Raw genomic sequence first — 27,677 nt, 5'->3', positions numbered from 1 at the left:
AATGTGGAGGAAGCAAGAGAAGTGTTTCAGGATCGAAGCAAATGGAATTCCATCATCTCTGCTTACCCGAGTGGGAAATAAGCATGAGTTTATGTATGTATGCATCTATGTAATATCCAGAATAAAGCAATGAATCATTTCATAACACATTCATTAATCTGATACGTCGAATTCTGTGTTACGAATGCTAATTTTCATCAGATCGCCAATAATCAATAACAGCAAGGCAACTGGAAATAATTGGTAATCATTTTATTATTAAATACACACATACGTACTTACATATTACGTACGATAAGCTGCAAGAGTCCAATCAGTTTCTTGCAAACGAATAAAGAACTAGTTGTATTTAAGACCTCCTGGTTAATTGTCGTTTCTGTAATAGACCAAAAACACCTACAAAAACACAAATTTTATAATTATGACAACCTAATGGTTCATAATTTCACCACTGGGCTCAGTGACTGAACTTTTGCTCTTTGATTGTACATGTTTTATAAATGTTTGTATGTTATGTTTGTCTGCAATAAAATATATTTGATTGATTGATTGAAATACATACCCGATTGGGTAGACAGAGGCTGCGGAATGTTAGTTAGTACGACATAAATTTTTGGGTTTTTTTTATTAAATATCATTATAAACATACTTACATACATAAACAGCCGTGTATAGGCAGTGGGAAGTGTAAAGTAATATGGCGATGAATAACGTTCTAACATTTTTACAGTTCCATTTTTCAGTCTGATTGAAATCGCCCATCTCGCTGCCGCTGTCTTTGATTCCAGCGAGACAGAAAAGAATGCATTTTACGATCACATATAACTCAGTCGCATATACCTAGAATATAGGAATCCATGTCTTCAACGGTTCCGACAAAGTACGGTATCTTTTATCGTAACCTACATTCTACATTGTTATCTGTAGTGATGTAACATTTCTCGTAACAGTTTAACACGATGCGATATGAAATAAGATTTTTCCAATCGTGTTTCTGGCTCGGTAGCATGGACACTTCTTATAATGCTACAAGACTACGTTTTCCAAACACTTCATAGATGGCGTTGTACAGATTTAACGTTCTAAATGCTAGGGTACCGAATTATTCAAAAAATATAAGTTTAAAAACTAAAACCCTACTATGGAAAAATGACGCTCTAAAAGGTATGAAACAAGAAAAAGTTTGCCAAATTTAAAATTCCTGCCTAAAATTGACTTGTGTTCCATAGATTTTTATGTCCTTTCCTTTTCAGCGGATAAGAAAATGACAAGTATAACTTGAAATAAAATTAGATGGTGCCTGCAGGAATCAGCACCGTTAAATACTGCGAAGACCGTATTCTTAGAATTATATGAAAAGTTTTCATTGCACCCACCAGCAACTAAAATTTTATGAAAAGAACCATTCTTCCATACAATCCCGTCTCTAGTTAATCCAATGCTGAGATTCGTTGAATGTTTTCTTGAAATATATTTTTGTTAAAATTCTACAACTTGCAAAATAAGATAAGTTGTTGGTTTAGGATTTATTTTTCTTAAGAATAAAATCTTTTCAGCGTAACAAGAAACAAGTTTTCTTTAGAAACTTCGGACATGGAAAACAAATCGATGTTTAAATACTACAATTTGAACGTGAAAAAGAATTGCAATAACCAAATGTTTGATATTATCAAATCTTTGTTATAGAAAATGAAGCGGTAATTGGTATGTAAACACACGCATGCATGCAAAACCGTACATTAACCTGCGTTCGGATAGAGCGTTTGGACGTTATATACGATCTCGACGACGCGATTACTCCAGCCATAGAGGCGGCCAATCAGCTCGCGACACCAAACACTTCAGAACCCCGATACCGACCCCGCCGGCGTGGTCGACTATTCTTTTCCTCTCAGACGACGCCCTGAGCCGAGGTTCGCGCTCAACTGGGCACACTCAGGCCTGTTGTCTTAAATGTTGTACCAGGTGAGAGCCCTCAGCGCTCCCCATTTGTCCGGCCAAATAGTTAATGCCATCTGCGGCAAATTTACAATAAGTCACGACAAAAAAGAGGATTCCAGAGCGTTCCAGAGTTACGCGTACATTGGACGGACGTGTACGTACAGGTCATCTGGATCATGTAAGAAAGTAGTCGTTACATGAGCCATGTCAGGGGCCTTTGGCGGCTCAATAGTAACCCTGACACCAGGATTGATGAGGTTGGTACTCCACCTCACAACCCACACGATAGAAGAAGATCTGGATCATGTTATAATAATACAGTATTATGTATCTTTATTGCTTCTCTTTATTTTAATCAGTATAATAATGAGTGGAAGATGTCATTGTGCGCGTAATAAAAAGGGTCACCACTTATACCTAACAACAAAGATAAAAGATGCATTATGTCTGTTATCTATGAAATTAGAAGGTTGAACGAAGGAAAATCTTTACATCGCCATCTATATTGTTTTTGAGGAAAGAATACCTGGAAAGTCCCTCGTACAATATTAAATTTCAATATTACAATATTGGTTTTAAAATGAATTGTTTCAATGTGGCGTTTTCAAAGACAAATGTTTCAAATAACTTCGACCTACAGGCAGCGAATACAAAAATCTCATTCCTCTCGTCTGCGGCCTAAGAGCGAGGGAGAAGGTATCGTCAAAATCTTTCCAAGGTAAAACACGAAACATCATACTGTGACGGATTGACGTCGCATAAACAAATACCACAACTAGAGAGTTCTAGAATGTTCCGTAATCCTTCTTTCTCTTTTCTGACGCATAGCTTCGTCCTTGTTTTTTTTATACTAGAAGGTACAACCCGAGATTATTCGGGAAGAGGCCATAGGGTATAATAAAGAGCGGGAAGAGCAAAGAGAGCGAGTTCAGTTTCTAAAGCGATTGAAGCAAGAAGAAGAGAGAAAGTGAAAGTGAAGGACAGTGTTTCAAGCAGTAATAAGTGCAGTGTTAAGCGCAGTGTTCGTGCAGTGCTAGTGTAGTGTTTCGTGCTGAGTTCGAGAATCGTGACGTTCGAAATAAAGTGAAGTGACGGTGACGGAGTTTTACCGCGAAGCCCTGTGCGGAAGCTGTGCTGTGTGTATTGTGAATAAATTCGTTTCTTCCTAGACTCCTTGAGTTTCCTTCTACTCCCGAAACCCACTTCCGTAACAATACTTTAGTATTCAACTTTACTGGTCATAAACTTTACGACGGTACATACTAAAATATTACGCATGCCTGAATATATCTAGATTACAGAACATACAGAACATAAAATATATTTTAATATACTAGCCAAAAAAAGTATCAAAAATGTATACACCTCGTATAACAATTAGACAATCTGTGTAAAAAAATGTCCGCGGATCATCTTGTCACGAGCGACGGGCGTGAAACCTCACTAAACATTTTTTTATTACGTGACTTATTGTAGTTTTGCCACAGATGGCATTAACTACTTGGCCGGAAAAATAGGGAGCACTGAAGGCTCTCACCCGGTACAACGTTTAAGACAACAGGCCTGAGGGTGCCCAGTTGGGCGCCAACCTCGGCTTAGGGTGTCGTCTGGGAGGAAAAGTATTTATAAGTTGATTGAAGGAAATTGTAGACCACGGGGTCGACACTAAACAACCGATATTGGACTTTATTTGAACAGTCATTACATCTTAATGTGAGGGAATGGATTTATACTATACACATTAATTAATAAATACATATTAACAACACGGATCGGACACTTTTAAAAAAAAAACTTTTCAGCGAATGTGACTCTATTTGTTTATAGTCCTTGCAAAAATATAATTAGGTACTTGGTTGCCTACTACCAGCGGACAGAAGCTCGCTATTTCTTTTACATTTTATGCTCTAAGTATGTACTTTAAGAACAGTCCAGCAAACGTGGCAGCAGATATAAAAGTGAAAAAGATCATAGACATAATTATTAGTAAAAGATGATACCGATCCTAATTTAGCAATACAGCCTGTATTACCCCGATACTTATATATCATCGTTGCCAATTAAAAAAAAAAATATGTGCAATCGAGTCAATTTTCCAGAAATTATAAAAAACCGAAAATTTTTAGTATAACTGTGTGTTCAAAAATATTAAAAGATAATTGATATTTACGTACATAAGAGTTTGTACTGAATGTTTTAAGAGCAAAATACTATTAGATCCTGACAAAAAAGAAATTTGGTGAATGCGACACATATGAGCGCAGAGTTGCCGTTCTATACGTAGTATTATGTTTTATTCTATGACTTTAGTGATATACCCTAGTAAAACATTTAAATACATTGCACTAATATTTCCCAAGAAGACAAAAGGCTCTATCCATTATTCAAAGAATAACATTCATAATGTTGGAAAAGGTAACTAATCTTTGTAATTTAGCACGCCATTACGACATTCCGTTGTAAAACTACTGAGAATATTACAAAGGAATAATTTTATATGAAATAGAAGAATTACTTTGTGTATTAAAGCAATTGGCTCGACCATTGTAGACGGCGATACGCCTCACCAGATATCACGTTGTTCTAACTGAAAGGTCGGTGAGACGTGGGTACTTAGTTCATCTTGCGATGGATACACCTCTGACTACCCCATTGGGATATAACAATTATTTGCTTAAGCACTCTTTTTTACCTATGCCTTATAATTACAATGGAAATCCAAGAAAAAAAAAACAGAAATAAGGTGGAAAGGAATCGAAAACAACAAAGAAGTATTAGTATTTCTAAGCTTCAGTTCCGAAGTTTTCATCTCCTGAAACTTTTTGCGTGATTGTTTCCTGGGCAATAAAGATTTACTCATACACGCAATAGGCTTTCTAGGGTATTGAATAAGCGGAATAAAAGTAATCTCTATTTATATAGAGATATTGGTTAAAGTTGGTGCAAGATGAGTGTCAATAAATATGCATTCATTTTGAATTACCGACTTGCACCATTTAGTTATTAACTTATTTTAAATGCAGTTTTCAATAACAAAGTTGGCTCGACCATTATAGACGGCGATACGGCTCACCAGTAATCACGTCGATCTAACAGAAAGCTCGGTGAAGTGTGGGTACTTAGTGCATCTTGCGATATATGTATATACCTCTCTCTGACTACCTCATTCGGATAGTCGTGAGCTTATGTGATGTGTAATTTTGAATTAGCTTTCAGCCCGTAACTTAGGTGAAGTGGAGCACTTAAGCCTCTCGAAATTACTCTTAGTTCGTCCTTAGCAGGTAGCATAATAGTAATGTATGTCTATCCCTGGATTTTGACAAACAAAGTTACTAACGCATTTTAATATTTAGGATTTGTAAAAATGACTCGTTTTTGTTTTTACATTTCGTTTAAGTTCCTAGTTCTCAGGACCACACGAGCCGGCCTACGATGCCAACGGCTTAACGTGCCTTCCGAAGCACGGAGGAGCTCGAGATGAAAACTTTTTTTTTGTGGTCACCCATCTTATGACCGACCTTTGCGAACTCCAAATATATATACTTATTATACGAAAATTAGAACATCCCCTTTGTATCAGTCCTTCAACCCACAGACGTGACACCCCACAATAGAAAGTCACCGGAGCACCGAGCACTAACTACGCGGATGCTAGCAATTCCACACTCAAGTGACGGGTTAAGCTTTGTCTTGCAAACTTGAGAGCGAACTTTGACCACATCGTTAATGAAAACTCATGCGTTGCAAGTAACAAATAGTAGGACGTAATGTCTCTGGAGATATAGAAATTGTCGCAAATTAGGAAAGTACTTAGAGTTTTGAATTTTGTTGGTATGAGTATTTGTTGCGTGTGGAATCAAAGTTTAGTGATTAATGGCAGTTTGGAAGCAGTCGCGGGTACACAAGACCTTAATAAACTAAAGAAGATGAATAAATATAAATAAATTATAATTTCAGCATATAAAATCTGTGTTTTTTTGGTGTAGTCTGAACGGTGTTTGAAAGAAAAACGACGTTCCGGATATTGACAACATTCACCGTTGATTATATGTTTACCTTGAATAGGGTCTCCTACGTCAAAGATAAATAAAGAAATGCTGGTTACTAAATAAAGACAGATCTAAAACTCATAAACAGTTCTTTTTTTACCTTTGATGGGTTTGCTCTTGGCCCCAGACTTGCCTGAAGGCATTGACGAGGTTTAAGATGGAGCGAGCTCGCCCAGAAGGTGCCTGTTCACTCTGGCCTTGAAAGCATTCGGATTATAATGCATTCGGAAATACAGAAAACGGCGGAGAATTTCACTCCCTAGCTTCTTGTTCCCTTTTGATTTTATTTTTCTTGTTTTTCTTGTATCTAAGATATACTAAATATAAATTCTGTCTGCAGTCGTCTGTTTTTCCAATTCGTTACGATCTGGGAGTTTTCAAGGCTAGAGTGAATAGGTATTTGCTACGTAAACGTGATCCACTCTAGACCACATTATCACTGACTATCAGGTGAGATTGCAGACAATCGCGAGCCTACTTTATTTAAAAAAAAATATATATTAATAACTCACCAACAACATTGAGCTGGAAGGCGAGGGACATCTTGGGCTCAGTGTTGACTTGACACTCATAGATGCCGGCGTCCCTCTCCTGTGGAAACTTGATCTGCAGTGTCCAATTCTCCGACTTATCTGGTCTGATCACCTGCCACAATATAAACAAAAATATGTAATTTACATACTATATACCCTGATGCCGGGCAGCAGCGGTATCAGTACTGGTTGGAGGCCGAGGAAATGGATTCTGGTAGGGCTCTAGCTAGATCATCACCGATTGAGAAATTGGTCGGTGTACTGCGGAACGGAAGGCGATTGGAGAAACTACTGTTTTACACACCCTATCTATGGACTAATGAAGGCGATTACTCCACCGACAAAAGCGCAGCTCTTAAATAAAGAGAGAGACATACTATATAAAGAAAGAAACATCGTCGTCATACATAACTTCTGTTACCGGAATGGAGTGTGTCTTACGTTTTGCTCTGAAGCGCGTGAGGCCGAAGAAGCTCCAGATCAGAAAAACACGACCCTAAGCCCTCCTACCACTACACTTATAACTCAAGTGGGGCTTTCAAAACCAAATTTGGTTTTGCTGGTCACGCTCGTGCCCATGCAAGAGCCCAGGTTAATACTAGCCAAGGGTGTCGCCGCCGAGGGATATATCTGGGAGGACATCATCATCATCACATGAAGAAAACTCGTAAAAAAAGAAATGGCGTGATGACTTGGACGCTTGCCGGAGAGACTGGCCGGAGTACGTTCAGAACGGCGAAAAATGGAGTGAAGAAGAAACCTTTGCCTAGCTGTGAGATCTTGTAGACTAGATTAGATAAGGTCACACATAACATAACAGCCTTTGTGGTCTACTAGTTGAGCATTAGGCTCGCGATCCCTAGTGAGGTTAGAATATTACAGACTGAACACCTGGTTCTTCGAAAGTAAGATGATCCTTGCTTCAGAAAACCATATTAAGCCCCAATATATTGGTCCCAGTTACTACATACTAATGTACGTAATTATCTAATCGTTGCAAGAACCATGTGAGGAGCCTTTGGCGGCTCAATAATAACCATGACACCAGAGTTGATGAGGTTGGTTATCCGCCTCACAACCCACACATTAGAAGAAGATTTACATATACAGCATTCAGAGAGAGAACTGCTTTTATGTATGTTATGTATATATTTGCATGATATTTGAGAACCTTTTGTTCAAAGGTTTAGAGCATTCAGGTCAAATGAAGACTGTTGTTGGTATAAATAGCTCATGCTCTTAACTTCATTTTGCAAATATCATCCGTAGACGTTCGTTCCATTTCTGCCACTCAAGCGCATTTGTCTTATTATGAGTCATGTGCTGTTGTTTCGTTATCTTTAACGATCTCTGTGACATTGTGGTAAAAGCGTTGGGCTTATAATCTGGAGGTATGGGTTCGATTCCCCGAAGAGCCACGTCAAAGTAGAAATCACTTTGTGAGACTGCTCTCACATTGTTAGGTCTTTGCAGGGTAAAATTACCTACATGATTGAAAATAAGATGAATTTGTGTTTCAAAAGGATTACGTGTGGATTATATTGTTTTTAAATGAACCATGTTAATGGTATCCGATTTAACTTAGAACAATGGGGTTAAAAAAGCCACATCGAAGCAATTCATCTAAAAAGGCAATATTGGGTAGTTTCCAACTAATCATATCAGTTACTTTTTACTAAACGTCAAAACACGAAATTACTATGGAATTTTTAAATTTCATCTCTTTATTTTGATCAGAATAATAATGGGTGAAGGATGTGTTGTGCTTAAGTGTAATAACAAAGGTCATTACTTTTATATAATAATGTCTTTTTATCCATGAAATTAGAAGTTTAAACGAAGACAAAACTGTACAGCGCCATCTACAGTATTTTTGGATAACGCAGTCTGGAATATCCCTCTTTTCTCCGGGAAAGTAGCTAACGCCATTTGGGACAAATCTACAATATGTCACGTCAAAATAAACTAATCGTTTGCAACTTGGCTAAACCGCCAGGAATCAAACCCTTTTATATAGACAAATTGCTCATCACACTGCAAATGATGTATTTGTTATTATTTTAAGAACAAATAAGATGAGAGCAAAAAAGAAGATAATTGTAAAAAAACACAAAGAGTTACAGTTCCAATAACCATAAAAAAGTAAGCGCTTTGCTCGAAGACACGCATAAACACAATTTTACGTGTCGTATCTACTCGTATTTCGGGAAAAAACTTCTTTTCTCGAAAACAACAACAAATTGAGGTACGAAAAATGAAAATTTAATGCATTATTTTGACCTTGGTATCTAAACAACATTGTCTTATAGCGAAAACCAAGCACCTTTTAAAAAATCACGCTCCGATGTGATTTTTGTTAACAAAACCCAGCATCATTCCATGTAGTCGTTACAAGAGTCATGTCAGTGCTTTTGGCGGCTCAATAATAACCCTGACACCAGGGTTGTTGAGGTTGGTAATTCGCAGACACACCACATGATAGAAGAAGAATCCACGCAAAATATTTTGGACTCATTTTTTTACCAGGATTGAAATTAATTGAAAGATATCAAGGTTTTTATTAAAGGAAATCACAAGAATATAACTTACTACTAATAATAACAACTTACTACTACTAATAGAAAATTCGTGATCCCTCAGTTCAAAATTTCATTATGTGTACAGACGAGCTTTTACGATTCCAAAAGTCATACATACACACATAAGTATACTTACGCATATTTTCCACCGGGGTAAGCAGAGACTATGGAATTCCATTTCTTTCGATCCTGACACACTTAAGTGTTAAGTAACATTTTATAACAACAAGCAATGATATAAACTTACCTTCTTCTTCGTGTGGGTTATGAGGTTGAATACCAACCTCATCAACTCTGGTGTCAGGGTTACAACACTAACAAAACACGCACACACACACACACACACAGACCATAAACTTACCTGAAACCTCTGATCTGAAGTATATGTGAGTATCCCAGCCGTTAAAATGTGGAGATCCCTTTTCCTTATCCACGAGACCTGCAACAAATTAAAGACTTAATTAAAACCACAAGACTTTAATCTTGCGTCGTCTCCAAACCAATCAGCAAGCCCCACATTCCATATAGAACGTGTATACATCCCATGGGACTTCAAGAGCATTAAATGGAATTTCTGCACGAAGTCTCGTTAAATATATGGTGAAGATATGGTAGCCGAGGGACTTAAATGTGGCTAAGGTGTTCATGTAATAAAGTGGTTCGAATGCCGTGGAACTGCGTGGAAGAATGTCGCTTTGTTCAGAAGTTGTGCGTAGGCAGTTTTGTACTTAGCCAGTACAGAGTTGGAATACCTGTACGCTCAACACACAGAGTTAGTACCGGGAGCGTTCCGGAAACGGGAATTCTTGGAATGTCCAAGGTTGCGAGTATATTCAGTCGACAAAAAAACAAAATGGTTTCCTGTAACGCTTATATTACCGCCTCTGTGGACATTTGGTCTAAGCTTAGAGAAACAAACGGGAGTGTCCTTTGAGCTAGCTTTACACTACATTTTTTCTGTCATTTTTTTGGGAGAGGTGAGGTATACACATATAGCACACTTCCACTGTCTACAAAGGCATACAAACAACATAACAACTAACATATTAATATAATTCAACTGCCCACTAATAATCTTCTAACATAGTCCAAATAAATTAATATCCGATATAACAATAACTAATCCAAACTAACAATACAATTACTAGAAATTACTTTAATTTACCTCTTTTAATGAACACTCTGTAGAAACAGTTGAAATCCAAGGCAGGTACCTACTGTCAGTCACTCAATACGCGAGTATAATCGTCAGTATTTATATATAGTTATGTCGTGTGAGGTTCAACTTGTTTAGCAAGCGGTAACGAGCGAACTACCTACTTCTTCACTACCGTGCGTATCCATTTAGTATATCTTTATTGTATCTACCTACAAAATGTAAAAACAGACGATGAGTTGCGGTGTACAGAAAAACCTGTCGATAGGTTTATGAGACACCGTTTTTGATTGTAAAATGTTTATTATTACGTTGAATAAAAAAAAAAACAGACAAGAAAACACGAAACAATCATTCATGTACAATGCAGAAGACAAAAATAATAAGACAACTTGAAGACACGAAGTTCTGAAATGGATATGATTATTGTGACAAGGGATCAGCCTATAGGCCATAACGATTGTCCATAGTGTTAGAAAGGACACAATCCCTCTGAAAGATTCTTCGACATGCCCGAGAAGACTAGCAGCTCAACGTGTTTTATGTTTTTTATTCGCTTCTTGTCCAAAATTGAAGTTAAAGAAAGTTTAGTAGGACAGAATGGTTTCACGAAATAGCGTAATGATAATGTGACAGGGTTCTAAATAATCTTCTAAACGTATATATTTGTTGTGCTTCACGCAACTGCGTCTGTGGGATCGCTTTGTAAGTAATGAACGAAACGAACGAAATTAATACGTGTAGGGGCGTATAGCCTAAAATCGATGTACAAAGTTAGGCGCGACCTTGGTCTGATTTTGAAGAGGTGACCTTTAGCCAGCTCTCGTATTAGGCTTTATTAAAGTATATTATGTCTAGAAGAGGCATCAACTTATATACAGCTTATGTACGTACGTATTGAATACTTGAACTAGATTTTAGTATTCGCAATGTCTTAAGAAAATGAGAGTTTCTGTGAAGTTAACCTTCTTTAGAAAAACATTTATTTCTTCTTGGAATTGATCGTTAGCAATATTTCTAGCCAAATGACTCGCCCTCATTATATTATTACTTAATTTATTTACTACGTAGGCAATTAAATACTGTTGAAAAATATTTTTAACAGTAATGCCGACAATTTCCATTCGACACCCCCCGCTGCTGCGACATTACGTCAAAATTCTAAATATGGCATACAACAATATAAAATTATAATATAAAAAAAAAAAACGCTTCCTAGCTCGGTGAAGTGTGGATATATAGTTCATCGTGCGATCAACCTCTGACAATCACAATAAAAAAATAGTCTGCCGCTTGTACAGGCTGTTTGTGACATCATAACGAAAACTGTGAGGGACGATTCAGACCATGATTCTGAGATACAAATGGAATGAGTGCAATAAAAAAGTTAAATTAAATTTCAGATTTGAATTAAGAACAGTAACACTAAAGATTAAAAGTCTTGTAAAAATACAAGGAGAGATAAGTTCACCTCGAGTAATATTGGAATATTTCTTAACAAGGTTTGCAGGGAAAATGTTATACGAGATATTAATTATTAGTAGGATAATAATAAATATGAACCTGCAGCCAATATTGGGGCCCTAAACATAGAACATAATAATAATAAATTATAGCATTTAAAAATTATAATAAACATACAAAAAAAATAACCATTATAAATGAAGGACAAAAAATTGAAGAAGTATCTGACACAAAATTTCTAGGCATAACTATAGATACGAACCTAAACTGGAAAGCCCATATTAGCACAATTAACAAGCGACTATCTAGCCAATGTTATGCACTGTCCATTTTAGCAAATGTGGCTTCAACTGCGGTCACAATAAGTGCTTACTATGGCACTGTTTATCCCATACTGTCATACGGAATAATTTTTTGGGGCAATTCTGTAAACGTCAAATCAATATTTATTTTGCAGAAGCGATGTATACGGATAATTTATAGAAAGTACCAAATTGAATCACTCAGAAATGTATTTAAAACTAACAACTTACTAACCTTGACATGTATTTACATTTTGGAAATTTGTACATTTGTAAAAAATCATAAGGAATATTTTATAGAGAAATGTTCAGTTAGGGAAAACTTACGTTCCAAATATTTATATAACTTTTATCTTCCATCATCAAACGGTTCAGTATTATATAAAAGTGTATTTGTATCAGCCGTTCGAATTTTCAATCACTTACCCACCGAAATAAAATTGTTAGAGGGTAAGACATTTAAAAAACGTCTAAAAAATTGGCTAGTTGATATGGAATTTTATGACTTGAATGAATATTTTCAACAACAATGATATTTGCCATACAACCATAAAGTTGAAGTTGAACAATGATATTTAAAATTGACAAAATGTTTATAATGTGACTAATTATTAGGTACTTACTTAATTCCTTGATGCTCAATACTGACATTATTTGTAATATTGTACGTCCGACATGGACATGCTGTTGAGACAATTTTATAATGTTTGACACCTGCATGTATGTACCTACACAGCTTCTCAATAAATGTTTCTTGTTTCTTGTTGTAATATCAATACTACATATGGAAGCGGACCCACGCCGCTCTGTACTTCTTCCCTTCTTTGCGAGTCGCAGAAGAGCTCTGTACTAATACGTCTTCATTTACCATAAAGAGAAAAAACATTTAAAATCGAAAAATAATCTGACTCGGATGGGACTTGAAATCGCAGGTTATGTCTTTCATTTACAATTTCGCCCGTTTCAGTTAAGCACATTTTTTCTTTACCTACTACTATTATAGCAATAAAGAATACACAGCATTAAGAAAGGTAAAGAGTGGATTCCAAGGTAAAACGGACTCTCAAACAATTCACTCCAGCCTTTCATCAGCCATTCGCTATTCCAAGAAATTCAATGCGAATAAAACTCCCTTCGAATCGTATGACGCCGTTATAAAGCACTTAACTGACTAAAATAACTTCTCGGTTCACTAGCTATTCAGTATTGTCGATAATGGAATCTTTGTTTGATTTATGTAGTTCACTGGATTTTATTGCTGTATTTTAAATCACCGTCTCAGAGGCAGTTAGCATAGAAATGGACACGCTGTTTCAATCCTTATGATAATATAGTTGTAAGGTAATAAGTCACTTGCGCAAGATTTTTAAATTCAAATGCTGATAGTTCCAATTTTATAAAGATTGCGTCTGGTGATCGCGAATGTGGAACCATTTTTACCATAATAAATAACTAAGGAATATCCGTCGGGGGCTGCCATTAACCCAGCTAAAGTTTTTCTAGTAACGTGAATACAATTATTGAAGTATTGTAGATGTTTAACGACGACATAAAATACACTTATGAGTATGATTAAATTTTTGTTGAAATTTCATATAGAAAAGGCAGCCCCCGACGGATATTCCTCGGTTATGTATTATGATAAGATTATTATCGCTATATTTAAGTATATCTTCGAGAAACAGACACGTTAGGAAAAAACTGTAAACATCCATATTCATTGTTTAGGTACTTAAGTATATCTATTACCGATTTCTCGAGATATCAACTCTTTTTTAGAAACTATTTTTAAGTCTATTATAATATTTCGTTACATAATAATTGGGTTAAGTCGGGGGTTTTGAGTTATTTTATTCTTTTTCGATGAGATTTTTACCGTCGTGGGTTTTTTACAAAATTTTTAATTTTACTCATTTTTTTCACTATATCTTTTAAGCTTTTCTTTAACATCGGTTTACAGTCCTTCTGGTTGATTTTCCGGGAGATTTGCCAATAATTTCTAGTGGCTACTTTTCTTAATAAGCTTGTGAAATACCTTTATTATCTACTCAGCCTGTGTCAACCCACTGTTATGTATACGCCGTCACTCTTTAACGCTATCCTTTTAGGTCCTGTGCAAGGCCGTGTGAGATTCTGTGATTTTTATCGCCCTTGGGGGGTTGTGTAGGTTACTTTTGATATCAAATCTTTTTGTATACAATCTTTTTACTTTTTCAAATACGATATTGTTTTTCAATTTGTTTTTTTTTTACTTCTGACATATGTAAGATTGGAAATATATACATAAATATTGCTGAATTATTTCTCAAAATAACACACTTTATTTTCACACATCCATTGATTTTCTGCTTGCTTTTTTTTCTTCAAATACCTAACACAAATAGTATTTCTATAATAGTATTCCATGCAACCGGGAGGCAACTGAAATAGCTGCTGAATCAATAGTCAGAGACTGGCCATGATCGCGATCTATTTTTGCGTGGTCCAGATTTGTTGTATGGTTAAGCGACATAATGCGCCTGTTCAAATATTGTCTGATTCTTTATTCATAATCAGTAACTTCACATTTTAAAGTATCAGTTTCAAAATTCGAACGTACCGTGATTAGGGGTGGTATTAATAAACTAATCTCAGCTGAGACTGCCCTCAAGATCATGCTCAAGTTCCTGTTTTTATATAAGAACTGTTACATTGACATGATCTTGAGGGCAGTCTCGAAGCTGGGATTAGTTTATTAATACAACCCCACGTTCAGAATGATTTGAAGTCGAGGATCTTTGGAGAATGTAGCAAGAAGAAAAAAAGGGTGTGACGAATCGAAACAAAACTAAGACTTGACTAATTTAAAGTTTTAATAGACTGATCACTCGGAATTTTCTTTGTGTTCGAGCATAATTTTTTCCCTAAATTGAATTCTGTATTTTTTAATATCCATATCGATTTTAGTAGAACATTAATTTTACGAGTCACCCGTCCCTTTCATTTTCGTCGGATAAGAAAATGATGGATATAACTTAAAATGAAATTAGGAGGGGTCTGCAGGAATCGGGGCCACTATTTCTAATAGGCATATTTATGAATACAAAGAGAAGAAACCTGGCATCTACATATAACTGTAGACTTGTCGGTCTAAAGTAATATTAGTACTGAATATTATAGATAGGCAGCCCGCGCGGTGGTTTAAGGCCCGATCTCCCTATCCATTCATAGGGAAGGCTCGTGCCCCAGCAGTGGGGACGTTAATGGGCTGATGATGATGATGATTATAGATAGATGGCGCCGGCGTCGGCCTAATAACGATACATAGATCGAAAGAATATCGCATGGACAGGATGAGGGCGCGGTGGTGTAATGGTTAACACACTCGTCCCGGCTTGACAAGAGCTGCGGGTTCAAGTCCTGTCTGACGCGAACTCTTTAGTTGGGCAGCGACTGGCTGGTGTCCAGCCTGTCATGGAATGACATTTCTTTTTTATCTTTTGATACGTTTTTTTTTTGTTTTCGGGTTGATTTTCTGCGGTGTTCCCTTACTGTTATATTTTTTAAATTATATTTTGGCTTTTCTCTTATTAAGTATTTCCTTTTATTACCCATTATCACAAGCTGTAGATCAATAAGTCCGTTACAACGTCCGAATCAGTTCTTTATGCCCATACAGCCATGTCTTACGTATTTTTTTTTCTTGATGATTAATGAAATGATGAAAGGTGATGATGATGAAGCCTAAGCCTCCACCCTCGGAGTAGACTCCTACTCCGAACCCCAAACGAATTAACTCAAAAGTCCGCATAAACTTTCGAGTTATGAAGCCAGTATGAGTCAGTTTTTCGATTAAAAATTTTCTTTGTGTGAGTTCACCTAAGCGCGAGTAGGTGTTATAAAAACAGATAATAATATTAAATATTATATCGACCAATAACGTTTGTATTCAGAAACACATAATGGATATAAACTATTACCACTAAGTGGTTCTCCTCGATGGCCCATATATCCTCTTAACATAATATTGTATGATTTGTATCTCAATATTGCTTTAATAACTTAAGATGGGATAATCTTGATATTAGTAAAGTAATTAATAGAATAATAGAGAGTTCCAAGCCTGAAGTCTCCGGGCCAGTAGTTAATGCCATCTGAGGCAAATCTAAAAGTCACGTCAAAAAAAAAAAACGAAAAAAAAGCAAGCCCGATGTACGATTTCGATTTCTCGGCTTGTGTTTATGTACTAAGTTAATTTGTAAGTACACTTTTTATAAAAATAAATCGAAACACTTCCGAATTATTGAACAACAAAACAAGAGTTTAATGAAATTTGAATTTGGAACCGTGTACAAAAGTACCTACATTTATATTTTAATCCTAACAGCCTAAAATAAGGAATAATACTACGTATAGAACAGCAACTCTCCGCTCCCCACCAGCGGCTAAGCCAGGTTTACTTCACACCCCCCCCCCGGACATAGTACTCGTTTAGTGTCAGACGTCACACACACAGATGAGCGAGTACGATAATATCAATGTATAGTATCTGTGTATAATAAGGTTGTTTGTAAGTAGAGTCCGGGGTGTGCTAATAATGTTATGAAATATTTTTTACCCACGACGGAACGGAGCAGGTATATTTTCTGATAATCCTTACAAAACAACATGTGGTGTTTTGATTTTTTTGATCAGATATGTAGGTATAATACTTACAGCCTTGTCACCAAGCTGCTCCACCCTGCAATGGAGGAAAGCTGTCTGGCCCACCACGGTGGTCACATTCCTCGGGACATTGTACTCGAAGTATGGAAACGAGCCCACACTGTCTTCCCCATAGTGAGCTGTACCTGTAGAAGAAGAAAGCATTTTTATGTATTTACTTCTTTAATTTAGTTAGTAAACTATTTTTACCAAAATAAACATAAGTACTTAATGAAGAAACTATTTTCCTACTCGTGTCGGAGCTTTTATAAACGACTGTATAATGTATGTACATTTACGGGGTCCACATGTATATCTTGTAAAACACACTTCCTGTTCCTCTTCCTGAAGTTGTCTACTTCCAATTTTATTACCACACTGCGCAACCTCAGCTGCAATTAAAGCATATGAGAGCGATATTACAATGAAATTTTGGCTCTATAATACAATTTTGAAGCCAATTCCGGCTGCAACTGTACAAAATTCGCGTCACACGGCGTCTCTAACGCCTGTACTAGCGAAGTGAAATTGGTATAAACTGCTACTGGATAGTGCTTTGCAACTGATTAAATCCTTTACTGTGGTGTTATTTACACTGAACTGAACTAGATTAGTATTACGCTCAGCTTAAATAGAATTTAGCTTTGGCTCCTAAAGACCGCTTGAGATAGAACGTTTTATAAATATTCGAGTTGGTTTTTCTAGTAAAACGAATTTAATTATTGAATAATTATTCACTTTTTCCAGCGCGACTATATATTTCGTCATTGTGATTGACACAGTTGAACGAGGCTTATCTGTAGAAAGACAATAAATATTTAAGTAGTTTTCAACAACCTTTCCACAGCCGTAATTGTTAAAGTCTATATGAGTGATGTAACCGGTACCAATAATTCAATTAACACGTACCTAAATACTGCTGACAAATTAGATTGGATTCCCTTAACCATATCACTCAACCTCTATACGACAAACATCAAAAGGCCAAACAAAATTAAATTCACCCCAAATAAAATTTCGTTGTAACTTTGACGCCCTCGTTTAAAGGATTATCTTTCTCTGATATTCCGTTTGTCGGGGGACAAAATAGAATGGCAAATGACACAATTAGTGTAAACAAAGGTAGTTGATTAAGAAATTACTTTGGGTTGAACATCTGAGCTGTAATGTGGGACGGGGCAGGTGTAACTCCCTCTCGGGGTAGTTGGAAACCTTTTTACACGAGTCACCGAAGTCGGTTGTTTGGATACGGCAGTTTACAGAGTTTTAGTGATCGAACTTTTTGCGAGAACGTGTTCTGTGGAACACGTTGTTTTTGCCTTCTGTCCATGTTTTTGTTTAGGGTACAACTTTGACCACTTAAGTACAAGCGAATACAAATCTAATACTTGATAATGATCTTGATACTTTTAAGGCTAGTAATATGTAAGTGTTACTTACATTTTGTACTCCTAAAATAAACATTAGTAGCTACAGTGTATTTAAATATGCGTAAAAGAAGTTCGAAAGTGCGATAATAACTATAATATTTAAAGGGCTATTACTACGAATCTGTCTCGAACATTAAAGTGCTGCCACATGTTGTGTAAAGGCATAAAGAGAGTAATCACAACTTTTTAGGGCTAGCATAAAAACACCGCATCCGTTAAACTCAAAATTACTTTCCGACGTCCAACCCTTTCCCAGCTACCGTCATTTAGCCAAATTGCCAGGCTTAAATCGCGCGGTTCACATCTCATTTACTCTGTTTTTACGATTCCAGTGGTGTTTTTAAAAGAGTAACCAGACATAGCTGGATATAACCAGATAAAACCGGAGATCCTATCTTCGTGCTTTTAGGTTGGATTTTGGGGAAATTGGCTCATTGTTGGATGGTAATGAGATAGACGTAGAAAGGAGGTGTGGCGATGAGGTTATGTTACCTTTTCTATGGTTTTGTTAGATTAAGTTAAACTCATGCCATACAATTCCTGTTGGCAGAGACATTAATTCTTAAAGCCCTATCCCACTGGGACAGCATGATGGCTCAACTACGGTCGCACCAGAAACAAAATGCAAGCAGCCGGGTCTGCATGACAACCGCACCGCGCGCGGCGCGAATTACATTGAGCGCTTCGAACAGTAAATGATTACGAATGCTATCTACGTAGATGGACGTCAAACGGCTATTGGTCGATGGCCTCGATATAATTCGCGCGACGCGCGGCGCGTTTGTATAAACGCTTGGTGTCTTGCTGGTTGCGCCCACTGAAAAGACACCAAGATCGGAGCGAGCTTGATTTACGACACGTCCACTTTTGTCTATTTAAGCCGAGAGCCATTAAAGCGTAAGACAGTGCGCGTGGCCTGTCTGTCTCACTCGTACGCATGAGGTTAGACGGGACACGGTAAGAAACATATTTTTTATGGTGTGACCGAACCCTTAACGATGACCATGAGCCATTGTTGTAAGGCCTGCGCAGCCCCCAGCTTCATAAAAAAGTACTTACTTTCATACATTATCATTACATACATAACAAAAACAGCCTATATACGTCCCACTGCTGGGCACAGGCCTCCCCTCAATCAACCGGAGGGCGTATGGAGCATACTCCACCACGCTGCTCCAATGCGGATTGGTGGAGGTATTTTTACGGCTAATAGCCGGGACCAACGGCTTAATGGGCCCTCCGAAGCACGGAATCATCTTACTTTTTTGGACAATCAAGTGATTCAAGCCTGAAAAGTCCTTACCAAACAAAGGACAGTCTCACAAAGTGATTTCGACAATGTCCTCATCGGGAATCGAACCCGGACCTCCAGATCGTGAGCCTAACGCTCCAACCACTAGACCACGGAGGCATCATTACACATTTCACAAAAAATACTATCAGTTTGATTATTCATTTTAAAAACGAAAAAAAAAATCCGTTGCTTTCAGGCATTCACACACCAAGAGTTAATATATTTTAAAACATCACGGAAAATATTATGGGAGCTTTATTAAAAAAGTCCTTTGTGATTGAGATCACTTGATAAAGTCGTCTCTTTGAAGCATGAATAGGCTCGAAAATGGTGTATTCATTCTTTATATAAGTGTCTTAGTAAGGTATAAATTGTGTAAATCATGGAAAACATAAAATTATGCGTCCAAAACTGGATAGCAGTGTTTCTTTCACCTTAAGGTTGCCTGGATAAAATGACTATTTACCAAAACGGCCCCCTATTCTATTGCTTTTGTCCAATTTGTGATTGTTATTTTTCTTGTGTTTTTGTGCAATCTTCTTCTATCGTGTGAGTTGTGTGGAGTACCAACCTCATCAACCTTGGTGTCAGGGTTACTATTGTGTCGCTAAAGGCCCCTGACACAACTCATGCAACGACTACATACTTACATTTTAGTAAGTAGTAACCGAGACCAACGGCTTAACGTGCCTTCAGAAGCATGGATCATCTTACCATCGGACAATGAGGTGATCAGCTTGTAATGTACTAACCAAACTAGGGATGTGATTGTGATTGTTGTGGCATGTCCCCACCGGGATTCGAACCCAGGGCCTCCAGATCGTGAGCCCAACGCCCAACCACTGGACCACCGAGGCCGTCAGTGCTTAGTGGTTATAAGCAATTACTTAAATAAAATTATAAATAATGCCGAAACGGCTGCAACTCCTAGCAAATGACAAAGCCTAGCTGTAGATAGACTATAGTTCTGATTTGCAGCTGCGGCAGGCATTAAAATTATATTTATTGCGTAGGTAGGTACTTTCATTTTTAATAAAGTTATCGGTGCTTCCCTCCAAAATGTCAAAAGAATATAAAAATGGATATTATTCGCAAAAAGTTTGAAGAGCTATTCATAAGAAGAGAATTCTTTTTGTGAGAAATTAAAAGGATTTTTTCGAGAGTAGGTCTTTGTTTCGAGCATCCCCACCCTGAAAATGGATAAAGGAATATTTTTAATGATTCCTATCCTTTGAAAGTTCGTAAATATTTAATGCTTCGGATACTCGTATTGGTTGAGTAGGGACATTTACTTAATCTGAGGGCATTAAGGATACTTGTTGTGTGATAAAATATTACAATTATAATCTTTTTGGTTTCATTTCGTAGCATATTCGTTATACGTCTTCAATGTGTACAAGACATATTTTAAAATAAGGCTATATGAAGCATTGTTTGTCCTTTGCGAATGAAGTGTGCTGAGAATTTTAGAAATAATTGAAATTACAAAGAATTTAAGTACCTAAACCTCACCGAGCTTTCTGTTAGACCAACGTGATAGGTCGTGAGCCATATAGCCAGTTATAATGGTCGAGTCACCTGTGTTAGTGAAAATTTCACTTTAGATAAATTCACACTTTGGTGCAAGCTCGGTACCGAGGTTAATTTTATGATGTATGTACAGAGGTACGGTCACGAGCAATAATATGTATACACTTTGGTACCATGTCACACTAACTTTTTTGACAAATTAAACTGTAAGTCTCACTAAATGTCAAATATGTTAGTGCGACAGAGTCCTAAAGTGGGTACATTATATTGCTCATGACTGTACTACCCTAAAAATTGTGATACACTCGTGAGCTTATGTTACAAAACAATCTTTGACACCAATCAAAATTCAAACGAAATCCGAACTCAGTTTTTACCTGAAACCATTTTGAAAATTAACACAACCTTTCCACGTACGTTTAAGTTTAAACCTAGGTATTAAGGCCTTAGTAACCGTATCCACACTGGCTGAAGATAGCTAGACTCGTTACTCGTAACTGGCTTAACGAAGCCTTCTAGCCACTTGACCTAATGCCTTTAGACTAAGCCTCTTAGACTTTGCGAAAGAAAGCCTGCTGAAACTAAATGAGGTGCATGTAAATAGTTTGCAAACGGGTTAAGTGTTCTGTTTCGTTTTTTTTCTTTTATTAACATAACAACAGCAACAGCCTCCGTGGTCTAGTGGTTAGAGCGTTAGGCTCACGATCTGAAGGTCTGGGTTCGATTCCCGATGGGGACATTGTCGAAATCACTTTGTGAGACTGTCCCTTGTTGGGTAAGGACTTTTTAGGCTTGAATCACCTGATTGGCCGAAAAAGTATGATGATTCCGTGCTTCGGAAGGCACGTCAAGCCGTTGGTCCCGGTTACTACTTACTGATGTAAGTAAGTAGTCGTTACAAGAGCCACGATCATCATTCCGGATCATCTTACTTTTTGGATAATCAGGTGATCACCCTGTAATGTCCTAACCAAAGATCACAAAGTGGTTTTAGTGACATGTCCCCACCGGGATTCGAACCCGAGACCTCCAGATCGTGAGCCCAACCACTGGACCACGGAGGTCAAAAAAGACTATAAAGAACTGAAAATCCAAATCCATCCCATCCACAACAGTCGAAGTTGTTTCCGTATCCATGTTTGGATTATAAATTATTATCACGTGCTCAGCGGTGAAGCAAAACATCGCGAGGAAACCCACATTCCCGAGAAATGCATTTTCGGAACGAACCTAACCTAGCCTGTATTGGGCTGGTTTACCCTTTGCGGGTTGGAAGGTCAGACTGGCAGTCGCTTTTGTAAACCGGACCTATCAAATCATCAGATTAGGTAATCGGACCTTGTGAAAAACGGGATAATGCTAGGGAGATGATGTCACACAACAGCCCATGATATTAAGCTCTTGTGAATGAAAACATAAATCAAATAATTATAATTCTCTGCTCGTAGGCTCTTACAAAAGGGCCTCACTTATACCACTACTCTCTACTGTACATTTTTATTATTATTATTATTTATTTAATTACTTCGGAAAACAAAGAGTTCCATTGGTGTTAGTAGCACTTAAAGTAGGTTAGTAAAATTAAACTAAACACAAAACAAATAGGATTCATAATGCGCCTATTGCCACGCGCACGAGATGCCACATAAGCGGACAGTCTGTACTGTGGGCGACCACCTGCAGGATGCTGCTGCCACTGGCGCGCACGCGCCTCAACAAGGACGCACATCGCTTGCGCAGGATCGCCGGGAAACCGTCCACACGCTCATCCGCGAACATGTTTGTTGTTAGCAAACACTTACGTACTCGTAGGAGTAAAAATATCATATTTTAGTACAATTTAGGTACGGTACGATTCGCATCTTCCCTCTTCCCACAAACTTCGCAGTTTGAAGAATATGATTTTTTCATTAGGTAAGCAAAGCTCTTCAAACGAATGTGCCCAGATGTTAACCTAAAAGCAATTGTTTCGTTGTAAATGGAGTTGCTTCTATGCTGTTCTGGGAGCAAATAAAAAACATAGAAAACGTTCAGCTGCTTGTCTTCCCGGGCATGTCGTAAAAACCGACAGAGGGATTGTGTCCTCTAACATGATGGACTAATGTTATGGGCGATAGGCTGATCCCTTATCACCATAAGGTTCATCATATCCAGCTTACGACATCGTATCAACAGTGGCTGCAAGTTGTCTTTGATTACTTGTGGCTCTGCCCACCCCAGGCGTGAGTTTATGTATGTAAGTATGTAAATGGAGTTACGTTGGGAAGGATTTTTTTTGCCATTCATATTAAACATAAACCGACCACTATATTCCCGATTGTATGTTTCTACGTACAGTCATGAGCAATATAATGTACCCACTTTAGGATTCTTGTCGCACTAACATATTTGACATTAAGTGAGACTTACAGTTCAATTTGTCAAAAAAGTTAATGTGACGTGGTACCAAAGCGTATGTACATTTTAATGCTCGTGACCGTACATTCATCGCATGATGAACTGAGTACCCACTCCTAATCTATGATTCGCTAGTCTACGAAAATCTACCGTACATACATACATTTTAATGTTGTAAATGTATATATGTGTGTCGTAGATTTTACCTAAATAAACTTTTTTATTATTATTATTTTCTTGTAAGGTTAATCTTATCTCAGCTTAATGCTGGTATATGCATGATATTTACGGGCTGGCGCCAAGTAAATAACATAGGTAAGTATTAAGGATTTGCAACTGTTGTCGATGTGTCGCATTCATCTGTTTGGAGGAACTTTCTAACTATCCGGCAGGTGTTTAGGATTGAGGCTTTCTGTAAGTTTATATATGTATTTCTATTCAGATCTAATAATTTCAAGCTATGATGCAAATGTTTGGGGATAATACCTGTGGTGGAGACAACTGTTGGAACTTATATACTTTATCTTGTTTTATTATTATTGTATGTCTTTTTCATATCTCGGGCCTATGGAGGCCCGGACTTTTGGAAGGCGTGCGTGGGGCCGAAGCCAACACGTAGAGGCCCCTTAAGACAGTTTAATCTTATTATTATTATTATTACCTACCGTACTAAAATAAAAATATACCGTATGTACCTCGTTAAGAGTTTTTTGTAAATATTTCTTTTTATTTTGGTTCAATAAAGTATATTTGTATAATAATGTACATACCTGCTTTGATTTTGCCTCATTACCTTTAATTTTCCTTAATTTTATGAAACAATATGTTACTAAAGGGATTACCCTCACCAACCTTCAGTAATTTGTAAGACCACTTTATCTATAGACTTGAATAAATGCACCTTGAATAGATGTGTCTCTCGAATCACTTTGTCACTTTATTTTATATACTATAGTGGTGCTGATTCTCCAGTACACACTATCTAATTTTAAGTTATTAAGGCAGCTTCTTGTTCGATTGTGTAACCGACTGTCATAAAATTTATGGAACCCACGTCAATTTTTGGCAAACATATAAACGACCCTCTCAAATTTTTCTATTAGCCAATAACCCGACAGAATTAACTTGACATCACATGTCATACGGGTTGCATAGCAGCGAGATGCATATTTGATTCGTCCGGGTTATTCATTCACTCAATAATTTTAAAATTAATAATTTAAAAATTTTAAAATTAACAGTCGTGACGTGAATCATTCTTCCCGTTCTTTTTCGACGGATGAGAAAATGACAGGTCTAACTTAAAATAAAATTAGGAACTTAAAATAAAATTAGGAGGCGTCTTCAGGAATCGGGGTCATTGTCTTATCCGCCAAAAAGGAAAGGGCTGGATAGTTGACAATTGTTAATTTTAAAATGAATAAATAACCTGGTCGAATAAAATAGGCATCTTCCCCATTCGTAGCATCCCCCTCAGTGTTCTGTACGATGTCACTAACCCCCTGTATACGCTTCCCAGTCTACCATTTAATTCATAAGAACATAAAATGAAAAATATAAATAACAAAATGTGGGTAACGTTTAAAAAAAATAGATAGCACTAAAAAATAAAAATAAACCTATCTGTTTCATAGTCGCAAACAAAAAATATTCACAAAACGTTTTAGGGCCGTTCATACAGAGAGATAGATTTAGTTTCCGACACGGGCGCATTTTAATAAAATGTTGGTTTCGTTTTTTCAATTTTAGTCTAAACAAATAGCCCCGAACATGTTTTTCGTAAAAAAATAATGCACATACACAAAATACTGCGATAACACAATTCAAGGGCCTTCCTGCTGCAATCACCTCCTAATTTTATTTTAAGTTATACCTGTCATTTTCTTAACCACCGAAAACGAAATTGACGGAGGATTGACAGCTGTTAATATTTAAAATGAATATTATTTAAAATGAATCTACTTCTTCAGGTGCCTCTCCAACTAGTGGAGGTAGGCCATAAGCTCCGAAAATTTATCTTTATCTCCCGCAAGGCGGAACAGTTCGACAGCACTCGTGATCCCGGTCCACTCTCTGATGTTACACAAACAGGACTTCTTCCTCCCACCCACTTTTCTTTTTCCTGTGACTTTGCCCATCATTATGAGATGCAGCAGCTCCTGTGTCTTAGGACATGTCTCAAATATGCAACTTTTCTCTTTTTCTCGGCTCTTTTCTCGGCTCACTCACCCTCGAACTTAAATTCATTATAAACCGTTAAATGTATACATATTATTAACACGGTTAATTTGATTTGATTGTTTAGATTATTATTTTTCAGCTCAAAATTGGCGTTGTGGCACTCCCTCAATGTCGGAGTGTCCCAACATCTTGCTAAGCTGACGTCCCTTTTTAGAGATAAGTTTTAAATTCATTATTTTGTTCACTATTCTATTCTGTGTACCACCTACTTATTTCTATAATAAATGATTTTCTTTCTTTTGGCATAATAAATGAATAACCCGCACAAAATAACATGCATTTTGCTAGTATAAACAAGACACAAGCTACATTCTACAGTTTTATATAGAAAGCTTACCCATATCACTATACTATTTCATAACATACAAAGTTCGCAAACAAAACATTTACCAACTTTCGTACGCCGATCACATCCAGGTATTACCCGCCCGAAGTGAAAGACCCACTCTAAAGGACGACCACTTTGAATACAGAGCACCTTTTTTAAAAGCTGCCTAAACTTAGAGTGATGAAGGCTTGATGTTACATGAGTAAGGTACGCCGAGTGTTGTTGAAAGGTCTGGTTCTGAATCTGAATCTTAAGGTCCAAGTGAAATCTTATTTTATTTTGTCAAGCTTCAAAAAGGTTTGGTAATAAAGAGGATCCTTGGCAAACACGCGTACATTTAATCCAGACATTCAGTATCGTCATCATCATCAATTTAAGAGCAATGCTCTTGTCAGTGCAGCATTCTTGTCTATCAAGGGCCAATTCTTTGACTTCCTTATAAGACACGACGTTCGCTATCTCTTTAATTTATTACCGACTTCAAAAAAGGAGGAGGTTCTCAATTCGACCGTATATTTTTTTTTTTTTTTTTTTTTTTTTTTTTTTTTTTTTTTTTTATGTTTGTTCGGGCATATCTTCGTCGTATATGAACCGATTTTGATAATTCTTTTTTTGTTTGAAAGGAGATATACCCAAGGGGGTCCCATGTCAAGGAAGTCAGGATCTGATGATGGAAGACCAGAGAAATCGAGGGGAATTTTCAAAAATCGTAGGAGCGACTAGTGCGTTTGTAAAGTCATATTGATCGGATCGATCTTTAGGCTTCGGGAAAACTTCCCGGCCTTCGAAAACTGGTCAGCATCAGGGAGATACCCTATGGCCTGGCAAAACTATACAACCTGGAGCAATTTTTCTTTCACGAAACGTATTTAAATCTTGATCAAATCCAATCGCCGGTGCAAAAAAACAAAATGGCGGAAAAAAAAGATGGCCGCCATACAAAATTTTGTCGATTTTGGAAGAAGCCCGTTTGGGTAAAAATAATGTATGGGGCGCTTACTCAAAACGTCATGTAGAGTACGGAAATACTTTCTGGTCACCAAAAACTGCTCCGCATCAGAGAGATACTCTACGGCCTGGCAAAACTATCGCACGTGAACCAATATTTCTTTGAGAGCACTTATTTAAATCTTGGTCAAATTCCATAGCGCGTAAAAAAAAAACAAAATGGCGGAAAAACAAGATGGCCGCCATACACAATTTTGTTTTTTCAGAAAATGTCTCGGGATATAAAATATATATCGGGGTTGTGGTCGGATCGTCATGTTAAGTATGGAAATACTTCCCGATTTTCGAAAACTGCTCCGCATCAGGGTGACACCCTACGGCCTGGCGAAACTATCACACCTGAACCAATTTTTCTTTCACGTAACCTATTTAAATCTTGGTCGAATTTAATGGCCGGTGAAAAAAATACAAAATGGCGAAAAAACAAGATGGCCGCCATACAAAATTTTGTTTTTCCAGAAAATGTCTTGGGGGTAAAAATGATGTATAGGCGTGTGATCGGAATGTCATCTTTGAAAACTGCTCCCAATCAGGGAGACATCCTACGGCCTGGCAAACCTATTGCACCTGGATTTTGTTTGTTTCCACGACACCCATTTTAATCTTGGTCAAATTCTGTCGCCGGTGAAAAAGAACAAAGTGGCGGAAAAACAAGATGGCCGCCATACGAAGAGGGACAGTTTTGAATAAACAGGACACGCGAGCTGCTTTAGCAGCGAGCGAACCACGCGAAATCTACTGT

General features: G+C 37.3%; 1 protein-coding gene and 1 long non-coding RNA gene across 3 annotated transcripts in view; both read right to left on the bottom strand.

Annotated features, from left to right (window-relative positions):
- LOC126377396 (zwei Ig domain protein zig-8-like) overlaps window positions 1-27,677 on the bottom strand; it is a 467,377-nt gene that overhangs the window by 28,709 nt on the left and 410,991 nt on the right. For both annotated transcript variants that reach the window (XM_050025130.1, XM_050025129.1), the window contains 3 exons: window positions 16,720-16,853; window positions 9,464-9,541; window positions 6,503-6,635 (listed from right to left, as the gene is read on the bottom strand). In XM_050025130.1, the coding sequence (XP_049881087.1) occupies window positions 6,503-6,635; window positions 9,464-9,541; window positions 16,720-16,853 (345 nt within the window). The remainder of the gene's footprint in view (window positions 1-6,502; window positions 6,636-9,463; window positions 9,542-16,719; window positions 16,854-27,677) is intronic.
- The window catches only part of LOC126377444 (uncharacterized), a 175,830-nt gene that overhangs the window by 65,405 nt on the left and 82,748 nt on the right, over window positions 1-27,677 (bottom strand). The window lies entirely within an intron of this gene.

The sequence above is a fragment of the Pectinophora gossypiella genome, chromosome 23 (genome assembly GCF_024362695.1).
Source record: "Pectinophora gossypiella chromosome 23, ilPecGoss1.1, whole genome shotgun sequence".
NCBI classification, from domain to species: Eukaryota; Metazoa; Arthropoda; class Insecta; order Lepidoptera; family Gelechiidae; genus Pectinophora; species Pectinophora gossypiella.
This window is presented reverse-complemented; position numbering and strand designations above follow the sequence as displayed.